At 43.9% G+C, this 20,437-nt stretch overlaps 1 protein-coding gene across 9 annotated transcripts in view; it reads left to right on the top strand.

The window, feature by feature from the left end:
- The first annotated feature begins 889 nt into the window (after positions 1–889).
- Positions 890–20,437, top strand: part of FRRS1L (ferric chelate reductase 1 like) — a 31,356-nt gene continuing 11,808 nt past the window's right edge. For 7 of the 9 annotated variants that reach the window (XR_014247900.1, XR_014247901.1, XR_014247902.1 and 4 more), the window contains exons 1-4: positions 891–1,250; positions 12,855–12,939; positions 15,022–15,160; positions 18,563–18,809. Coding sequence is in view for 5 of the 9 variants with exons in the window: in XM_082404133.1 (XP_082260259.1) it covers positions 1,013–1,250; positions 12,855–12,939; positions 15,022–15,160; positions 18,563–18,809 (709 nt within the window). In the remaining 4 variants the exon portion in view is untranslated. Of the gene's footprint in view, positions 1,251–12,854; positions 12,940–15,021; positions 15,161–18,562; positions 18,810–20,437 lie in introns of all 9 variants that reach the window. The other 2 variants (XM_082404132.1, XM_082404131.1) reach the window with 1 other exon arrangement.

The following is a 20,437-nucleotide window of genomic DNA, read 5'->3' as shown; positions in this document are numbered from 1 at the left end:
ATCACTCCAAAGCCATCATTTGGAAAGGCCTGGCATGTAGTTAAGTGCTTGGTGCGAATGAATGAATGAATGGCTGAGTAAACAACCGGAACTGAACTACAAGCGGCAGGAATGGATTTGGGAAAGTCGGGAATTCCACGGTCTGGGCCTGCCCAGGCCTGTACCTGCTCACTGTGGGGAAACCAGTAAACCAGTTGCCTGGTGTGGAAGGGGGCACGTTACGCAAGGGCACCTGCAGCCTCTGCTGACTGCACACGCCAAAAATCTATGTGAATCCAGCCCAAAGAGCTGGGTTCTAGTTTCCCTCGGGAAGCTAGACCCTAAGGACCTCGGACCTCGGTTTACCTATGTTTAAAGTGGCCCTAAGGACCTCGGTTTACCTATCTATAAAGTGCGGATCTTGCAATTTCAACTTTTTCAGTGATGATCCCAAGAAGTAATGGATATAGTAAGTGCTTTATATAAACCAAAAAGTGCTGGAACAAGGTGGAGGAAGCAGTGACTCTGACAAGGTGTGTTCAGGGTGAACCCTCCGGGGAGCACTTCTTACATGTGAACGTATACTGGGGTCTCCCGGGGATAAAATGCATCCTGAGCCACGCGTCTGCCGTGGGGCCCGAGATTAGAGATGCTAACATGCTGGCCTCTGGGGATGCCGCTGCTCCGTGGACCACTTTCTGAGTAGCAGCAAGAGGGTAGAAAGGCCAAATCTGTGTCTGTGAGAGACTCGTGGAGGGAGGGAGGAGAAATGGGAGAAAGAACGGAGGCAGAGAAAGAGAGTTCAGGCGACGAGGAGACGATGCTAGGAAGAAGGGGAGGCTTCTGGCGCGAGCGAGGATGCGCAGACCGAGCCTGGGAGGCCGCGGGTGCGGGCGGCTCCGCGGCTGCGCGGGCTGCGGGAGGGGGCGGACGCGTGCTGGCGGCGGCGGCGGCGGCCGCGCAGTCCCGGCCCAGCGCCCGCGGCGCCCCTGCTGCGGCCCGAGCGGCCTGGCTGCGGGATCCGTGGATAGCGATGGCGCGGCTGCGCCGGCAGCGCCCGGGGGCCTGGGCGCCGCTGCTCTTGCTGCTGCTGGCCGGGCCCGTCGCCTGTGCCGCCAGCCCCGCGGACGACGGCGCGGGCGCCGGGGGCCGGGGGCCCCGGGGCCGCGCGCGGGGGGACTCGGGCTCCGACGAGGCGGTGCCGCGCCACGACTCCTCCTACGGCACCTTCGCGGGGGAGTTCTACGACCTACGCTACCTGTCCGAGGAGGGTGAGGCTGCGTGAGGATGAGGGGCTGCGGGAGCGGAGACCCGGGACGGGGGCCGGAGGCGGCAGGAAGCGGGGGCGGGGGCGGGCAATTGGTTAGGATGCGAATGGAGGCGGCGCCGGCACGGCCGAGGCCCGGACGGGGAGCGCGTGGCTCCCACTCCCCATCCGCCTGGACAAGTGGTCCCAAGAGCTGTCAGCGCCTTCCACCCGCTGCTGGCTTTACAGGTGGGGAGACTGAGGCCGGGAGAGGCAGGTGGTCAGCCAAGTCCTGCGAAGCCGCGGACAGGTGGGGCTGAGTCTAGGCTCCCCCAGTTTTCAGCATCTGGCCTCCACTCTCTGTCTCTGTCAGGGATTGGGGTAGGGGGTGGTAAGGGAGGAGACTGCCATCTGGCCTAGCGTGTGTGAGATAAGAGCAGCTGGTGGGAAATCCCAACTTAAAGAGAAATGTTGCCTTATTTCCTCCCTGTCTGTATGGACCTAAATTTGCAGTGGCTAGTGTCCCAAGCTCAGCGTTGTGTTCGTGCTCACTGCCCTGCCCATGAGAGCTGGGTCACATCTCTTTCCCCATTTCCATCCCACTTCTTTACTGTTTTCCCACGTCATGTGTCCCTAGTGTGAGCCACCATTGTTGGGGCTTGGTGGGCCCAGAGACAGGGGGTTTGTCCCTCAATGACCTCCCTGTAGAGGCAGTATTTCAGTGAGCACAAAAGCCAAGCTGATTTTCTTCAGAAGGAATGGAAACTGGCCTCTTACTTCTGCAATTTGGAAAGTGATTTTCCTTTTCTTCTGCTAAGAGGAATATCCAAGAATCAAGTTGGGCTTTGAAATGTTGTGTGTCCCAGCAGATGATATGATGCTGGATGTATCTGTTACTTAAGATTAGGTTTAGCTACCTACAACAAACAAACATTAATAGCTTAAATAAGATAGAAGTTCCTCTGTCACGTAAAGAAATCTAGAAGTAGGCCGTCTAAAACTGGTCATCGGAGACACTAATCCTGGTCTTCTGCTTCTTCACAACTCTTAGAATGTAACTTCATGGTCCAAAATGGCTGCTTCATCTCCAGCCATTACATTCACTTTCCAGACCATGGGAAAGAGGAAGTGGGAAGAAGATCACTGACTACTTTATAAGGAGATTGCTCAGAAGGCCCGTGTAACAATTCTACTTACACTTCATTAGCCACAGCCTAGTCATATGGTCACACATAGGTGCAGAGGAGGCTGGGAAATGTAACCTTTATCTGGGAAGTAATCTGCCCAATTCTAAAGCTGGACTTACTGTATTATATGGAGAAATGGATTTGGGGAAATATATTAGTTGGGTAGATGCTTAACTGCTGAAACAGGGACCCCAACATACAGTGGCTTAAATAAGATAGTTTATTTTTCTCTCACTTGAATCTGGCTGGTCTGGGCAGGTGGTCCAGCTCTGTTCCACAAGGTCATTCAAGGACCTAGATTCTTTCCCTGATGTTGTTCCCCCACCCTCTAAGGCTTTGTCCTCATCTGTGTGGAAGTCAGGTTGCTTGCACGTCTTTGTTCAAGCTTGAGGAAAGGAGAAAGAGAGGGAGTTCAGGACAAACAATTACCTTTTAGGCTGGTTGCACAGATCACTGCTACTCACATTCCCTTGGCGAGAACCTAATTACATGACCTAGCTGCAAGGGAGGCTGCAAAGTAGAGTCTTCTATCTGGGCAGCCATGTGGCCAGGGAGAAGGAAAGAATGCAGGGGCAGAGTAGGGGAACAACAAGCAGAAGTAGAATCTGTCACTCTATAAAAGAATAAATAGTACAAAATCCATCTCTTTTTGAAAGCATGTAATACGTAGTTATTCATAGTCAGCCTAGCACACAGCCAGGTGACTCAAAGGTGGCACATGAGAAATTATATTCTCATTGGGCACATGCACCTAACAAATGGAGAACAAGGTCAGATTCTATGTCAGTTTGTATATATAGAGAGAATGAAGTTAGTTGTATAGTCCAGGCGCTTTTATGAACATGGACATCAGGTGGGCTGCAGCCCAAAGGAAAGCTTTATAGAGTTGAACCAGGAAGTGTGAGAGACTTTGGTGAGACAAAAGGGGGAGGGCACTTAGGTGAGGTGACCCTACAGGGGTAGCAGGGTCTGTGATATGTGTACAAATCTCTAGTTTGTCTGCTTGGCACTCTCACCCATTCTGCACATACAACCTGAAGCCTGGCTCTAACCCTCAAAAATCTGCAATGGTTCCAACCTACTCCCTGGATGAAGCTTCAGCTCCTTTATCTGGAATTTTCTGTCTGACCCAACTTTCATTTACAACCATCTCTCACTCCTTCCTTTCCCTCACTCTGAGCTTTCACTGTCCGTTCTACTCTTCTCTCTGATCCTTTCACTTATCTTCAAAGGCTGATCCTACAACCATCTGGTGGGTGCTAGTGGGGATGTTTGTGGGGTGAGCCTCCCAGGGGAAGCACGTCTACTAGATTACCCTGGGCCTAGGCTTTAGCCTTGTGGGTCCTGAGTAGAGACTTTCCCAAGATCCTTAGAAATAATCAATGACACTGCCTTAAAAGGGTACTGCCAGAGATGGAGAAGCAGAACCAGGAAATGTCTCAGAATGGTTTCCCACCCAGGAGATGAAGGAAAAAGGCATCAGGAAGAGTGTCCCATGCCATGGGGAGGCCCAGTGAAGACTTAAAATAGTTGATGGATTCAGGAAATGAGAGGTAATGGGTGGATTTTCCTGGGATGAATTCAGTGGAGAAGGAAGGAGGGAGCCCAGTTGATTTTGGAGGAAGTGGCAAATGAAGAGGTAGAAATAGTACCTTTAAACTATTCTATCTTTCTATCAGTACAAGTGGGGTTGTCTTTTTCTAGTGATTGGGCTGTTTTCTCTATGCAGGGTACCCCCTTCTCAGGTTCAAAGTTGCCGACAAACTGAATTTTTAATGAAAAAGTAGCCCAGTAGTATGAAATCAGAAAAAGGGAATTAGAATAATGGGGGTGGGCATGGAGAATTCCCTGAAACTCTGGTTGAGCCCAGTGACCATTACCCGCCTCATCCAGAGACCATTTCTCCAGTGTCCAGGTTGCCCAAGACCCTCAGGCCGCAGACTGAACACTGGCTGATTTGATGTTTCTCATCACCCCCTAACATATTCATTTTTTTTCATTTAAATTCTATTTTGGTTTAATGATGCTAGTTTTCAGAATTCTTGGGGGTTCCCACTGTCTTAGCCTATACTCCTCATCCTTACCGTCCCAGCTCAATTGCTACCTCTTTCAGAGGGCTTCTCTGCTTTTCTCCTCCCATTCCCTGCCATTAGGCAAGATATTCTCCCAGAGCACACTGTCTAACCGTGCTGTGACCCTCTGTGCTCTCTATGGTTAACAGTTTGGATACGTTCTTGGTGCTTGACTCCTGTCACTCATACCTCTTACCCTTGAGGTTCTCAAGCCAGAATCTGTATATTCAGAACAACAGTCGAATATAAAACAGATTACCACCTGATTATGGGCAAACCTCCTATTCTGCGGGTTCTCTGAAAACAATTGAGTTGGGTGTTGGCTTAGGGTTAAGTCCCAAGTGAAGCCTGCAGCTCCCTTTTCCTTGCTGCTAGGATTTATAGACCAGGTCTGCGGAGCAAGCCCTGAGACTCATCAGCCAGCCACTTGGATGATGGTAGCTGGCTTGCCCTTGGGCCATACCCTACCTAGGAAGGAAAAAAGGAACACCGTTCAAGGTTGCTTATCTTTAAGGCATAGTAGTCTGACCACTTGTAAAACATGACCCCATCGATGAGTTTCTGAGCATTGAGTTCTGACCACAATTTTTCCCATCTTGGGAAAGAGCTAGTAAAGCAGTACAGAGAAGAACAGAGCTTGGGGGGAAGGGCAGGAATTCCTTCATCTGCCTATATTCTTCCTGCGTCTACTGTGTATTGTATGTGGATGCATAACTCATCACCATACATATCAACATTTGGGATGCTTTTCCCCTGTGGTGCATATATATGTACTGAGAATAAAAAGACCCCCCCCTCAACACACACACAGAGGCACATGCACACTTTTTTTTTTCATTTATAGTATCTCTTCATTTGTACTGTGGTTTGAACAAAGATAGTATCACCTTGTTCAGTGACAAAGTAGAAACAGCATATATATATATAGTTTTTGGGCGGGAGAATAAAACCAAAACAAATCACAGAAAAGGTAAATAATTTAAAGGTAAATAATCTACATCTAGTTCATATCCATGACTCTAACCCAATAGTAGCACTAACTGAAGCTAACTTTTATTAAGTGCTTACTGTGTGCCAGCCACTGTCCTAAGTACCTTACCCATATTAACTTTAATCTTTATAGCAACACTCTGACTTAGATACTACTGCTATTCCCACTTTCGAGTTAAGGAAACTGACCCCCAGAAAGTTTAAATATTGTAGCTAAAGTCACACAGCTAGAAAGTAGCAGAGAACCGCGTGGGTTTGTTGTTGATTGACTTTATGGATAAGGTGGTGCGAGGTGTCCAGCATGTTTAGAAGAGCGGGTCCCTGTGGACCTCTCTTCTAAACACATGTGCTAGGAAATGCAGTGGAACAGGCGGGATGGGGCATTTTTATGGGCAAACTTGAAAAGAGGGGCTTGGAATTGATGGGGTAGTCAGTTGGGAACTGCAGGTTCCTGAGTGGTGGAGTGCCATGATGAAAGCTTTGCTAAACGGGCTCCACGTGGGTGGAATGTTCCATTTTACAAAGTCCCGTGACATTTTCGCTTCACTATATGGTTCCGATAAGCAGAAACAATTCAGGCAGTCCAGAAAGAGAAATAGGCTGATGCAGTAGCTCTCAGAGATTTGAACAGATAATTTCTGGTTAAAACTTCAAGGAATTAAGTACCAAATTAATACCTGAGGGCTGTGATCCAAGCAGTTAATTAGAAGCAATAAATAGCAAACCAGAAGCCATTACCCACCCAGTGGAGTATGGCGAAACAGGCTCAAGGGATTGCAAAAGAGGAACAGATAGTGGCTGCGAGTTAGACAAGAATGGAAACCACAAAAGCATGTTGAGAACCTGGAGAAATGAACCAAGAAAATAAGTGCCTCTTGAAGGGAGGAAAAAATGGCTTTAATTCTCCAAAACAGAACAGTTATTGGAGGGGTTTACAGGGCACATGTGAGAAGAAGGAAAGGTAAGGAGAAAAAAAATGTTTTTTTTTGCCTCAAACCAATATTATTTGGTCTTCGTCCAAATTTTTTTTTTAATTAATTAATTAATTTATTTTTTATTTTATGGCTGTGTTGGGTCTTCGTTTCTGTGCGAGGGCTTTCTCTAGTTGTGGCAAGCGGGGGCCACTCTTCATCACGGTGCGCGGGCCTCTCACTATCGCGGCCTCTCTTGTTGAGGAGCACAGGCTCCAGATGCGCAGGCTTAGTAATTGTGGCTCACGGGCCCAGTTGCTCCGCGGCATGTGGGATCTTCCCAGACGAGGGCTCGAACCCGTGTCCCCTGCATTGGCAGGCAGATTCTCAACCACTGCGCCACCAGGGAAGCCCATCCAAATTTTAATTTTCGATAAAGAGAAAGAAAGCACTAAAATGGAAAGTGGAGGGAAAGGAACAAACAAACAAAACCACCAAAAACCAGTAATAAAAAAGTGGGAGCAACAACATTCTAAATCAACTTATACTTCTATAGAAAAGAAAAGTGGGAGCATGGACAAAGCTAAGGGGAAAAGGAGAACCTGAATGGCTGGATGTCTGATGCATACATCTCAGGACTAAGGAAGACGAGTGTACGAGAGATAGGAGGGGGTGGGGAGAGGTCAGTAAAGGTCTTCAAATAGCATTGTGACAAGATCTGATTTCTGTTTTAGAAACCTGGCGCTGGTGGAAGAATTAGAAGGGAAGTGGGGGAATCAGATAAGAGGTGGTGCAATAGCCAAGAGGCAGGCTTATGTTTCAGGATGGGAATGAAAGGAATGGTGACCGGAGGAAATGTTCCAGGTGGAGGAATCTAGGGTTTCAGGGTTGGGAGACTGGCGGTGGGTGGTGGGATTCTTCACTAAGATAGAAAACATAGGAGGAAGGGCATCTGGAGGTGGAGGAGCTCAGTGTTGGGCATCTGGAATTGTTTTGCTTGTGGAATGTCCAGGCAGAAACCCCTGGAGGCAGTTGATTGTTGGGCTTAAACGTTGATATAAGAAAACGAGAAGTGCCAAAGAATTGTGACCGTTAGAGAAAGAAAAACTCTAAGGAAAGTAGGAGGAAAGAAATAACGAAATAGCAGAATTTAATGAAATAGAAACCAAATATTCACTAAAGAGGATCAAAAAAGCCAGAAGTGATTCTTTGAAAATATGAATGAAGTAGATACATGTATTAGTCAGTGTTATCCAGAGAGACACAACCAATAGGATGTGTATGTATATATAGATGAGAGACAGAGAGAGAGAAGTTTATTTTAAGGAGTTGGTTCACACAATTTTGGAGGTTGGCAAGTCCAGAATCTGCAGGGCGGGTTGGCAGGCTGGAGACCCAGGAGAGAGCCGATGTTATAGTTCAAGTCTGAAGGCCATCTGCCACAGAATTCACTCTTGCTTGGGGAAGGTCAGTCTTTTTGTTCTGTCCAGCTGGGGATGAGGCCCACCTACATTATGGAGGGCAATCTGCTTTACTCAGAGTCCACTGATATAAAATGTTAAATGTTTATCTCATCCAAAACCAGTCTCACAGAAACATCCAGAATAATGTTTGACCACATATCTGGGCACCTGGCCTAGCCAAGTTGACACATAAAATTAACTCTCACAATAGGATTCTGGCAAGATTGATAAGGAGAAAAAGAGAGAAGACAAATAATATTAGGAATGAAAAAAGGGAGAAGTAACCCTAGACATAGCAGAGATTAAAAAGCTAATACATTACAACTCAATAATAAAAAGACAGCCTACCCTATTAAAACATGGAGAGGGCTTCCCTGGTGGCGCAGTGGTTGAGAATCTGCCTGCTAATGCAGGGGACACGGGTTCGAGCCCTGGTCTGGGAAGATCCCACATGCCACGGAGCAGCTGGGCCCGTGAGCCACAACTACTGAGCCTGCGCGTTTGGAGCCTGTGCCCCGCAACGGGAGGGGCCGTGATAGTGAAAGGCCCGCGCTCCGCGATGAAGAGTGGCCCCCGCTTGCCGCAACTAGAGAAAGCCCTCGCACGAACCGAAGACCCAACACAGTCAAAAATAAAATAAAATAAATAAATATATTTCCAAGGCAACTAAATGTAACTTTAAAAAAAAAAAAAAAATTGAAAAACACATTTAAAAAAAAAAAAAAAAAAAAAAACATGGAGAAAGGCTCTAAATAGACATTTCTCCAAAGAAGATATACAAATAGCCAATAAGCACATGAAAAGATACTCAGCATCATTAGTCATTAAGGAAATGCAAATCAAAATCATAATGAGATACCACTTAACACCCACTAGGATGGCTATAATAAAAAAAAAAAAAAAGGACCTCCCCCCAACCCCCCCCCCCCACACAGTACATTGCTGGTAAGAATGTAAAACAGTGTAGCTGCTTTGGAAAATAATTTGATAGTTCCTCACAAAGTAAAATGTAGAGTTAACATATGACACAGCAATTCTATTCCAAGAGAACTGAAAACATATGTTCACACAAAGACTTGTACACAGATGTTCATGGCAGCATTATTCATAATAGCCCCAAAGCAGAAACAACCCAAATGTCTGTCAGCCCCTGAATGGATAAAAAAATGTGGTATATCCATACAACGGAGTGTTCCATAAATCAAGAAATATCGTTAATTCTGTGTACCTAGGGTATTTAAAAATTAAAATTCTACAATCAAAATAATTTTCCAATAAAATTGTACAGTGCATGTGAAACAGATCCGATTGAATACCTTTATTCTCTAGGCTTCAAGATGATAACTGCTAATAAGATACGGTTTTTTACAAACATTTACATTGTATTGCTATTCAAGGATTAATACACTTAGTCTCTACCCATCAAGGTTCAGTCAGAAAGACAGAGACCAATTTTTTAGGCTTTTTAAAACAGGATAACCAGCCCAGGGAGCTGTCTGAAAAGGTATTGAGGGGACTGCAGAAGCAAAAAGGGAGCTCAGAGAAAGTCACTTTGGGAAGCGGCTGCCGGCCCTGGGGCTGAGGGAGCAGAGAGAAGGGCTTGAGGTTGTGAGAACCAAGAGGTCAGACAAGGGACCTCCCACTCCCACCCCCACCCCAGAGGTTCAGCCCATCCTCTGAGAATGGGCTGTCTGCCCAGCTGATGCTGGTTCCTTTGAAGAGGCTGGTCCTGGGAGTCTAGAAAAAAGCTGTAAACTCAAACCGACTGCCAATGCAAGGATGAAGTAGAGTTGCTGAGGACTTGCATATTGGACAGCAATCAAACAGGAACAAATGGTCTTTCCCTCCTCCTGCCTCCCAACCTCCCTTTAATGTTTTCTTTTGGCAGAACCTAGCCAGCTGGCAAAGGAGAGATGTGGTTTGCAGAGTACTAGCCCATCCTACAGCTGGCTGTAGAGGCTGGGTTGTAGCTGAGATACAGGAGCTTAAATATTGGCATGTGGTCCAAACTTATTTTATTCCAAATAGTGAGATCATTTAATTTCAGGAAAAAAAATACATAATATTGCTTTGCTTATATTTTGATACCAACCCCAGTTGGTGTCTTGAAATTCAGTTCTGGCACTAATGACCCCACAGGTTAAAGGGCATGGTCCACAACAAGACTAGCCTCACTTCAGACCAACTGGCTACCAATCCAGGGGCCACTCACAACCCCCCTTGGGTTCTATAATTAACTAGAACGTCTCAAAGGATTCAGGAATGGGCTGTACACACAATAACAGTTTTAGTATCAAGAATACAGCTCGGGAACAGCCAATGAAGACACACACAGGGCAGAGTCTGGGGGGCTCATGAATGCAGTTTCCGTGTCCTGTCCTGGAAGGAGAGGATTCCTCTCCAGGGAATCATGACTTGTCACCGTCCTGGCATATCAGTGTGTTCACCACCAGTAAGCTGCACTGAGCTTCCGTGTCCAGTGTTTCTATTGGGGTTTCATTACCCAGGCATGGTTGATTTAATCATTAGCTACAGAATTGAACTCAATCTCCAGCCCCTCACCCCCTCCCTGGAGGCAGGGCTAGCTCAAAGCCCCAAACCTCTAATTACGTGGTTCATCCTTCTAGTGACCAGTCCCCATTCTGAGTCATCTTATCTCTTAGCATAAACTCAGGTGTGAACCCAAGGGGCTCAGGAATAAGAAAGACCCATTGGGAAATTCCAAGGATTTAGAGTCTCCCTCCCAGGAACCAGGGACAAAAAACAATCAAATTCTTTATTACAAAACATCTTACAGGGACTTCCCTGGTGGCACAGTGGTTAAGAATCCGCTTGCCAGTGCAGGGGACATGGGTTCGAGCCCTGGTCCAGGAAGATCCCACATGCCGCGGAGCAGCTAAGCCCGTGTGCCACAGCTACTGAGCTTGCGCTCTAGAGCCTGCGAGCCACAACTACTGAGCCCGTGTGCCTAGAGCCCATGCTCTGCAACAAGAGAAGCCACCGCAATGAGAAGCCTGCGCACCGCAACGAAGAGTAGCCCCGGCTCGCCACAACTAGAGAAAGCCTGCGTGCAACAACGAAGACCCAGTGCAGTGAAAAATAAATAAATAAATAAATTTATATTTTAAAAAAACAAAACATCTTACAAAATGAGAAGAAAATGTGATATTATTAAATGATGCCCAAATTCATTTGACAACAAAAGTTCTCATTCCAAGATTTAGAAGCATATAAAATAGGAAATCAGTGCTAGAAAAGCCCCGAGAAATAAGCCATTTACCAACATTAATAAACTAGTTCAATACATTTATAAGTGAGCTTTGTTCCAAAACTCGCTCTTATTTGGAGCTTAGAAACCCATTCTTCTTCTAGAGACGATCTTACCCACTGGTTAGTTTACAAATTTAATAGTAATAATAATCCAATAGTAATAATTACTGGCATTTATTGAGCTGGAAATTTGCTATATGCTGATGTATTATTCTAGATGCTAGGAAGTAGGATGATGGAAGGAAATGGTGAACCTGAGTCAGAAGCAACATTACAAGAGATTGTCTTTTTCAGACACCTATAGAACCTTAAAAACATAAGTAGTCATTGCATTCCTGGATAAATACTCTGAGAAAAAATAGCCACAGCATTGTAGTGAGAAATAAGAGGAAGAACATATAGGATGATGCTTAACATAGTAGCATCGAACTCCATAAATATTAAGAGAAAAATGAAAAACTCATCCAAGGTGGGACTCAGTCTATGGTACTTAAGTGGATTTACGACTTCGCGTAAAATAAGCATGAAAATAGAAAAAGTAATGCATCTGGCCCAAGTACTTAAAGATGGTGAAAAGGTAGGGCTGTACTTTAGTAGGTGATCAAGATCTAGGGTAGTAGAGATGAACTGTCCATAGAGCACAGATATGAACCAGGAAAATGTGGCCTGGTGACTTTTTTTTTTTTATCGAAGTGTAGTTGATTTACAATGTCGTGCTAATCTCTGCTGTACAGCAAAGTGACTCAGTTATACACACATAGACATTCTTTGTTTAGATTCTTTTCCGTTATGGTTTATCACAGGATACTGAATATAGTTTCCTGTGCTATATATTAGGACCTTCTTGTTTATCCATTCTAAATGTAATAGTTTGCATCTGCTGTTGGCTTTTTTAAAAAGTATAATTTAATGAAACAAAGTAAAGAAAACCTCATTTAAAAAAATTACAAATCACAAAGAAAGGACTTCAGAATAGTGAGAAAAGAAAAACTAATCCAATAATTTTTTTAAGTGTATTTGCACTGCCTAATATCTATGGGTGATTTTATTTATTCATTTGACAATCATTCAATGTCCAGCGTCAAGCACTGTGCTGGGCAGAGACTACAAGATGAATCACACGTGGTGCAGGGAGTGAACAGCCTAGAAGAAAAATATTTGTGTCACAGACTGGAAGCATAATGCAGGCTTTCCTTTGATGTGTGGTTGAATGCATTATGATGTTAAGAAAGATGCATGAAATGATGTGTTTAAAGAGTTAGTGAGATAAAATGTTCTATACAGCTTAATGGAAAATGGAACTTCAGAGAAACAGAAAAATCCTATTATAACATATAGTTATAAATGGAAAACCTCTGCTATCAAATATAGAAATGTTTCGTTTATTTTTTCTCTTAGAACATGTGTATTGTATAAAACTGTGATTTTCACACTCTCAGGGGACAGTGGTGAGCCAGTGGGTATGATATTATGCCCTCTTTCAGTGCCTCAGGCTCCTTACCTGTAAATGAGGAAAAAGCCCTTTCTCAGTTAACACGTAAGGCTGGGTTCAAAGATGTGTGCCCCTACCTGCCCCTCATGAAAAGGGTGATTAGGCTTCAACAAAGCTCTTTTCTGAGGCCTTCACCATTTCTAGACGCGTGCGCTAGAGAATAGTCAACCTACTAAAAAGAAGCATTTCTCATTGGAAACGTTGTTCCTGGATTTTCTAACCATTATTTATTCTCACTGGCCAGGTTACCCTTTCCCTACTGCTCCTCCTGTGGATCCATTTGCCAAAATCAAAGTGGATGACTGTGGAAAAACTAAGGGATGCTTTAGGTTGGTAGATCTGCGAGTTGGATAACTTTAAAGCCAAGACTTTGATTTTACTTCTCAAGGTAGTATTTAAATTGCATGCAGTTCACTCTCACCAGGGACCTGTACCCCTCATAACTTCAGCAGGGACGCGGCTTGTTTCTGATGACCACCCCAGGTTTCAGTCTTCCAAGCCTTGAGCTGTAGCATGCCTGTTGGCCCTAGAACGTTCTTCTCTAGTTCTTCATTTATGACTGTACGCCATTGGCTCAGGTGTCTAACCAGTTGGCTATATGAAAAAGAATCATATAACACAGAATATGTCTCTGCTTATTCAGCAGGGGTGTGGATGGGACAGGCAATAATAGATGTGCCTAAGACCCAGTTCCTTTTCAAATCAAGAGTCATGACTTATGGGTAGCTGTATGATACTAACTAGTCATTATGCATTGATTATTGTGTCTAGCTAGTTGTCTCAGATCTAGTGAGTTCCTGCCTGATTATTAGTAGTATTCTGTCAAGACGTGATGGGCTGGAGCTAGAAAACAGTAGTGTAGACAGTGGGCCTCCCGTCTAGACAGCTGTGCTTTGTTGGGAAAGCCTCCTTTTCTTTGAATCCTTTATTTCCTAAAACAAATTTTCCTTGAGTAAAGATTTTGATGGCCACTGCACTGAATGTTTTGATTTTTTTTTTTTTTTTGGTTCAGTGCTCAGGGAGAAACAATTGAACATGGGGGTTTTGAGTTTTCTTTGGATTACAAGTGTATTTCTAAGGAATCTGAAAAAAATCCAGTGATACTATTATTGGGGAAGATAGCCAGCAAAGAATAATTCTGGTGATTAGGGGATATTTTTGAGAAGGGAAGGCGTTTTAGTGCCCTGCTGGCTTCAGGGAGACTTGCTTTCTGGCCCATTCACGCCTCTTTTAGCTTTCCTCACCCTTTTCAGGTTTTTCAGCCCAGTTCCTGTGGTCTTGAGCTTACACCTCCTGCCAGCTTCTCAGGGTATCTGCCAGCAGAGCTGCATGTTGCTTGTCTCCCTCCTCCGTCAATACTTGGCAGCCTTGCATCCTGTACTTTTAGATACCTTCCATCTGAGCTTAGATTATCCCACCCGTTGCTACAATTTTCTGTCGTTTCTGAAAACGGTGTAAAGCAGTGTTCCTAAAACTAGGGCTTGCAGATCCTTAAAGGATCCACACGTCCTCTGGAAGAAAATTTAAATTCATGTTTTCATGTCAGTGATGTTCCTTAAACAGATTAACAAACGCATAATCTGGTTATCTGGATAACCACCTTACAGTGCTCTATACTTTAGTGTCTGAATTGTATTAGCACCAAGTAGTCCGATAGAGCAAAAGCAAATTTTATGAATAAATGATGCATTCGCGCCCAGTGAATACCAGATGAGGCATTTGTTTGGTGCCTTGTATGTGTAAGTGTTGTGGAGCAGTTCAAATAGATAAAAGTGGAGGGGAGTGGAGTCATGTCTAGTAGTAAGAACATGCTCAAAATAAAGACCCTGCAGAGTCCAGTCAGACACACTACATGCAGGTAAGCAGAAAGTCGCTTTCAGTGAAATGACATCATTTATCACGTGAATGCTATGAATTTAAAAGTTCCTGGTTTTGTAGTTTAATCTGTATTTAATTTGCCCATTTGTGTTAGTTTACTTTTGTAGTTTAATTGAAAATTTGTAAGTGAAAAGAACTGGTAATTTAAATTATTTAAATTATTAACTCAGAGAATTTTTTTTCTCTAAAAGGGATGCAGAAATAATTCAGTAATAATTAATATTTGAGAAACTCTAATAACACGTAGAGAACCCTGGCTAGGCCTGGAGGCCCAGGTTCAGTCCTGTTGCAGCTTGATTCACTTGGTAAGTTCCTTCCCATCTCTGGACCTCAGTTTGCAGGTAGATAAAGCAGAGCGGTTCATCTCCATGGTCTCTCCTGAGTGAAACTGGGGTTTTGAGATCCCAGGTAGCAAAGATCTAATTTATTTATTAATATTGCTTAGCGTCCTGCCTGACACACAGATGTTCTGTTAATGTATTTTGAGTAAGTGGCTGAGGAAGCAGTAATATCTGTTTTGATATATCCTATAGATATGGCAAACCGGGCTGTAATGCAGAGACCTGTGACTACTTCCTCAGCTACCGGATGATAGGGGCTGATGTGGAATTTGAGCTGAGTGCAGACACAGATGGTTGGGTAGCAGTTGGATTCTCTTCAGACAGGAAAATGGTAAGACACAAAGCATGATAGAAGCTAATTTTTCTCTTTAGTTTGCTGTGCTACTTTAGACTTTAGAGAATGAGCACGGTTGTGTTTCCCTAAGTTATGACACCACTTTTAAATGGGAGAAGCCGATTTCTGGCATTTAATTTTCTTTTTCAAAGTAAAGCAAGTAAATTGATCAAATCCTTATAACAATCATACTAGTTACGGCTCTCTGATTACAAGTTAAAAAAAAATTCAAGCTAGCTTAAACGGAGATGGAAGGGTTGGTTATGAGAATACAAGGTGTCTCGTGGTACCTGTATTCATTAGTTATTTCCACAGTACTGCTGCAAGAGAGCCCCCAAAACTACAGGGTTGATAACAGGAAGCATTTATTTCTTGCTCACATGTGTGTGGATTGGCTGGGACTCAGCTGGGCTTGGCTCCAGGCCATGGCTTAGATTCAGGTATTCTCTAATCATTCTGGAACCAGTAGCTACTCAGGCGTGTTTTTCTCATGGCAGAGGCAGAAGCACAAGAGCCATCCAAGCTTATTTCAAACCTGTGTTCACATCACATCTGCTGATAATATTCCATTGCCTGAAGTAATTCACACAGCCAAGCCCAGAATGAAGGGGCAGGGAAATACACTCCCTCTAGCAAGAAGCCTTGTGAAGGTGTATGTACATAATATAACAAAAGAGGAGTGAAGAATTGTGTGCAACGATTCAGTCTTCCACAGTATGCATGGGCAAGAACACATCTGGTCCTCAGAAAAGACTGTGAGCGGGAACAGGCAGGAACCCAGGTAGCTGACCATCCCTTACCTCTGCTTCTGTCTGTGCCTCTGCTGCATCCTCTTTCCTCTGGAGCGTCAACATTTGCCATTCACTGTGCCAAGGTGCTTCCCAAATAGCCAGACTTTCTTAGGCCTTTGAACCTTTGCATGTGCTGCTGCTTTTTCTACAAGACGCTTCTTCTCTTCACATGGTCTGTTTTGAGGTTCTTCCAATGAGAGGAGGGCAGCTCAGACCAGAGTTACGGCAGCAGGCGTGGTGGGAAGGGCTCAGATTTCAGATATGTTTTGAAGGTAACGCTGACAGTCTTTGCTGGTGGATTGGACATAGGTTGTATGTGGGCAGTAAGAAGAGACTAGGGGATCAGGCTAAGCAATCAGAGCTCCAGTGAGTTTGTTCTTGGAGAGTCACTAGAAGAATGCACTTCTCAGTCCAGGCTGTAAGACAGTGGGTCCACCTGGTAAGACGGCATGGATACTCATTTATATCACTTATCTCCTACTTTAGGGTCAATAGGAGAAACAGCAGGTGTGTGCCATCCCAGAAGCTGGCTTGCAGTGCAATTGACCATTTCTTGTCCTGGAATGCATTTGCACTCATGATGCAGCTGTTAAGATTAGGGGGCTCAGAGGAGGGAGGTCGAGTGAGGAGCATTCAGATTTTATGTTTGACATTTTGCTATCTAGAGGCCTTTAAAGTATAGGTCTCAAAAAAAATAACATATAGGTCTCTCTTTTCTTCTCCTATTACTCCAAGAAGCACAGATTTAAAATTTTTCAAAACCTGATGCACAGGAAAAGCAAAATGGAACCCCTTTTTAATAACCTTTAACTTTTTTTGAAATGATGCATTACTGTTTTCTTCGTTAGATTTTATTTTTTAGAGCAGTTTTAGGTTCACAGCAAAATTGAATAGAGGGTACAGAAGATTTCCATATACCCCCCCCCAACACATACATGCAAAGCCTCCTCCATTATCAGCATCCCTCACAGAAGAGTACATTTGTTATAACTGATGAACATCTATAACTTTTTTGGTTTGTTTTTTACGAAAATGTTAAACCTACAGACAAGCTGCAAGGATAGGACCATAGGGCTTCCCTGGTGGCGCAGTGGTTGGGAGTCCGCCTGCCAATGCAGGGGACACGGGTTCAAGCCCTGGTCCGGGAAGATCCCACATGCCGCGGAGCAACTAAGCCCGTGCGCCACAACTCCTGAGACTGCGCTCTAGAGCCCACGAGCCACAACTACTGAGCCCGCGTGCCACAACTACTGAAGCTCGTGTGCCTAGAGCCCATGCTCCACAACGAGAGAAGCCACCACAATGAGAAGCCCGCGCACCGCAACGAAGAGTAGCCCCCTCTCGCCACAACTAGAAAAAGCCCGCGCGCAGCAACGGAGACCCAATACAGCCAAAAATATATAAATAAAATAAATAAATTTATAAAAAAAGAAAAAAAAAGAAAAAAAAAAAGGATAGGACCATAAACTCCTGTATATATGTTTCACCTAGATTCACCAAACGGTAACTTTTTTAATTGTGGCAAAACGTACATAACCTAAAATTTACCGTTTTAAAGTATTCAGTTCAGTGGCATCAGTTACATTCATGGTGTGGAACTGTCACCACTATCACTTTTTCACAAACAATAACATTTGCCACATATGCTTTAGGTCTCTACTGCTGCTGCTACTACAACAACTCTGACTGCTGCTACTACTTACTATTTTTATTATTTTCTGGAAACTTTGGAGGTTAAATTGAAGATATCATGACCCTTTAACCCTAAATATTTAAGTGGGTATCTCCTAAGATCAAAGACATTCTTTTTCATTATATAGTTTATTAAATTCAGGACGTTTAACATAGATACAATAGTATTATCAAATATACTTGTCCATTTTCAAATTTGCCCTTTGTCCCAATACTGCCCTTTGCAGAAATTTTTATTTTATGACTCAGGAGTCTGTCTAGGAACACCATTAGCTGTCATGTATCTTTAGTCTTACTTATTTTGAAATAGTTTCTTATCTTTTCTTTTTTCTTTTCCTTTTGGTCTTTCATGACATTGACCCTTTTGAAGATTACAGGCCAGTTTTTTGGTAGAATGACCTTCCATTCAGGTTTGTCTGATTGTTTGCTTATGATTAGGTTAGTGTCTGTGTTTTCGGCATGACTGCTGGAGAGCTGGTGATGTATTCTTCTCTAAATGGCTCATTAGGAGGCACTCGATGTCAGCTACGGTGATACAAACTCTGGTCACTTGGTTAAAGATTTTTTTTAAAGATTTTTTTTGATGTGGATCATTTTTAAAGTCTTTATTGAATTTGTTACAATATTGCTTCTGTTTTATGTTTTGGTTTTTTTGGCCACAAGGCATGTGGGATCTTAGCTCCCTGACCAGGGATCGAACCTGCACCCCCTGCACTGGAAGGTGAAGTCTTAACCACTGGACCGCCAGGGAAGTCCCTGGTTAAATATTTTTAATGGCTTTTAGAACAATTTTGGGGGGTGGGGCTTCCAATTACAGAGTTAATGGATCGTATATTTCGGAGTGCAATTTCTTTCTAGCAGAAAAGTTTGCCAAAGACACACCTTTGACTTTTTTCTCCATCATCTTTCGTGTTAGGGTGGTGACGACGTCATGGCCTGCGTCCACGACGACAACGGCAGGGTGCGCGTACAGCACTTCTATAACGTAGGCCAGTGGGCAAAGGAGATTCAGAGAAACCCTGCCAGAGATGAAGAAGGAGTTTTTGAGAATAATCGGGTCACCTGCAGATTTAAACGGCCTGTGAACGTTCCCAGAGATGAAACGATTGTTGATCTGCATTTAAGTTGGTATTATCTGTTTGCTTGGGGTCCAGCCATTCAGGGTAAGCTTACATTTTGGTATCTGAATTAAACATCAGACACTGCTGTGATTGTAGTCCTTACTTACTGGGCGAGAGAGTGATAAGCACTTGCCTAACATAAGAGAGAAAGGCGATAGGAATGTTCTGCCTTCAGAATGCTATAATGGACTTACACACATGAACACAGAAATGGACAAGTTATGCACATGCATAGTTAGAGCAAGATATACAGGATAGTATATGATGAGCTCTGTGCTTAATGAAACAGATCATATGTCTGCTGTATATGGTATGTGGACTCTCATTCTCACAATGGTCTCATTTACTCCTCACCACGTCCTCCAGAATTGTAGGAATTATCATCCTCATTTTAGAGAGATTAAGGGACTTGCTCAAGGCTATATAGCTAATTAATGGAAGAACTGAAATTCAAACCTAGATCTGTCTGACTTCAAAATCAGGGAGTACTCTTAACTCCTATGCTCTAAATAGAAAAATACTGAACAGGAAAGGGCCTCTGGCGACTTCTCTAGAGATTGACACTCACTTTATGACTATTCTGGTGGTCATAAATCTACCAAATTATCCTACTGTTTAGCCCATTACTCCTCAAATTTTAATGTGTATGGGGATTGCCTGGCTATATTGTTAAAATGCAGTTTTGAGTAGGTCTAGGGTGGGTCTGAGATTCTGCGTTTCTAACAAGTTGGTCCACTGATGACCTCACTCTGGGCGGCAAGGCTCTTCAGCATTTCCCCAACAGTGACCCAAGGATATCATGAGGCCTTTGAGAGGCTGCTAAAATCAAATTACACTGTGTCTACAACATTCCTCCTGGTTCATCAGCCTGATGGCCTGACCAAGGATGGAAGTGAGCTGTTCTCAGTCCCTGTATGAGAACTCATTCTGGGAATTGCATCTTTCTCATCAACTATCTGTTGCCTAATCTGATCTTGTTTTCCTCTTCAGATTGTTCCCATTGATCGATTGGAGATTTTATACCTTTTTTTTTTTTGCCTGTTTCTAGTTGGGGAAACATATGGATGCCTCCAGATTTGTGACACCTTTTCCATTTGCTTATTTCCCAGGTTACCGACAGTGGACCTACAATTATACCTTTGAGTACTTTCAATGCCCTGGGAAATAAACTATGTCTTAGGCTGGAGAAATGAACTCATTTTAAATGATGGGATTTGGAATCTAAAACTCTGGGTTTGAGTTTGGTTCTGCCTCTTGGTAGCTGTATCTAGCCTTTCCCTCAAGAAAGGTATGAATTGGAGGTACATAGTTAAGCCTGGGAATTCATGTAGGTGACCAATGATTGAGGTTAGGGAGGAGAGGTGAATGGGACCAGTTGAGAGAAAAACTCTTGCCAGCCGGAGGAGTTTGGTTTGTGTTAACAGGAGCCAGCACGGACACTGCAGCAGGGGCTTGACATGTCCAGTTGGACACAGCTTCTCTAGCAAATCTTACCTTAAAAAACCCTCACTCTGAGCCCTATTTTCAAGGAGATCTTTGCTCTAAATTCATATGCCTTAGTCTCCTAAATTTCATATGGGTTAATCCAAAGGTCAGGCCCTTCCTATCAATTTCAGCTTATTAAGCAGCCTTTGCATACAGCCTTTCCCCTCTTTCCTCTTCTAACCAGG

The sequence above is a fragment of the Balaenoptera borealis genome, assembly GCF_965194805.1.
Source record: "Balaenoptera borealis genome assembly, chromosome: 8".
Taxonomy (NCBI): domain Eukaryota; kingdom Metazoa; phylum Chordata; class Mammalia; order Artiodactyla; family Balaenopteridae; genus Balaenoptera; species Balaenoptera borealis.
Note: the sequence above shows the minus strand (reverse complement) of the source record. Positions and strands in the feature narration are given on the sequence as shown.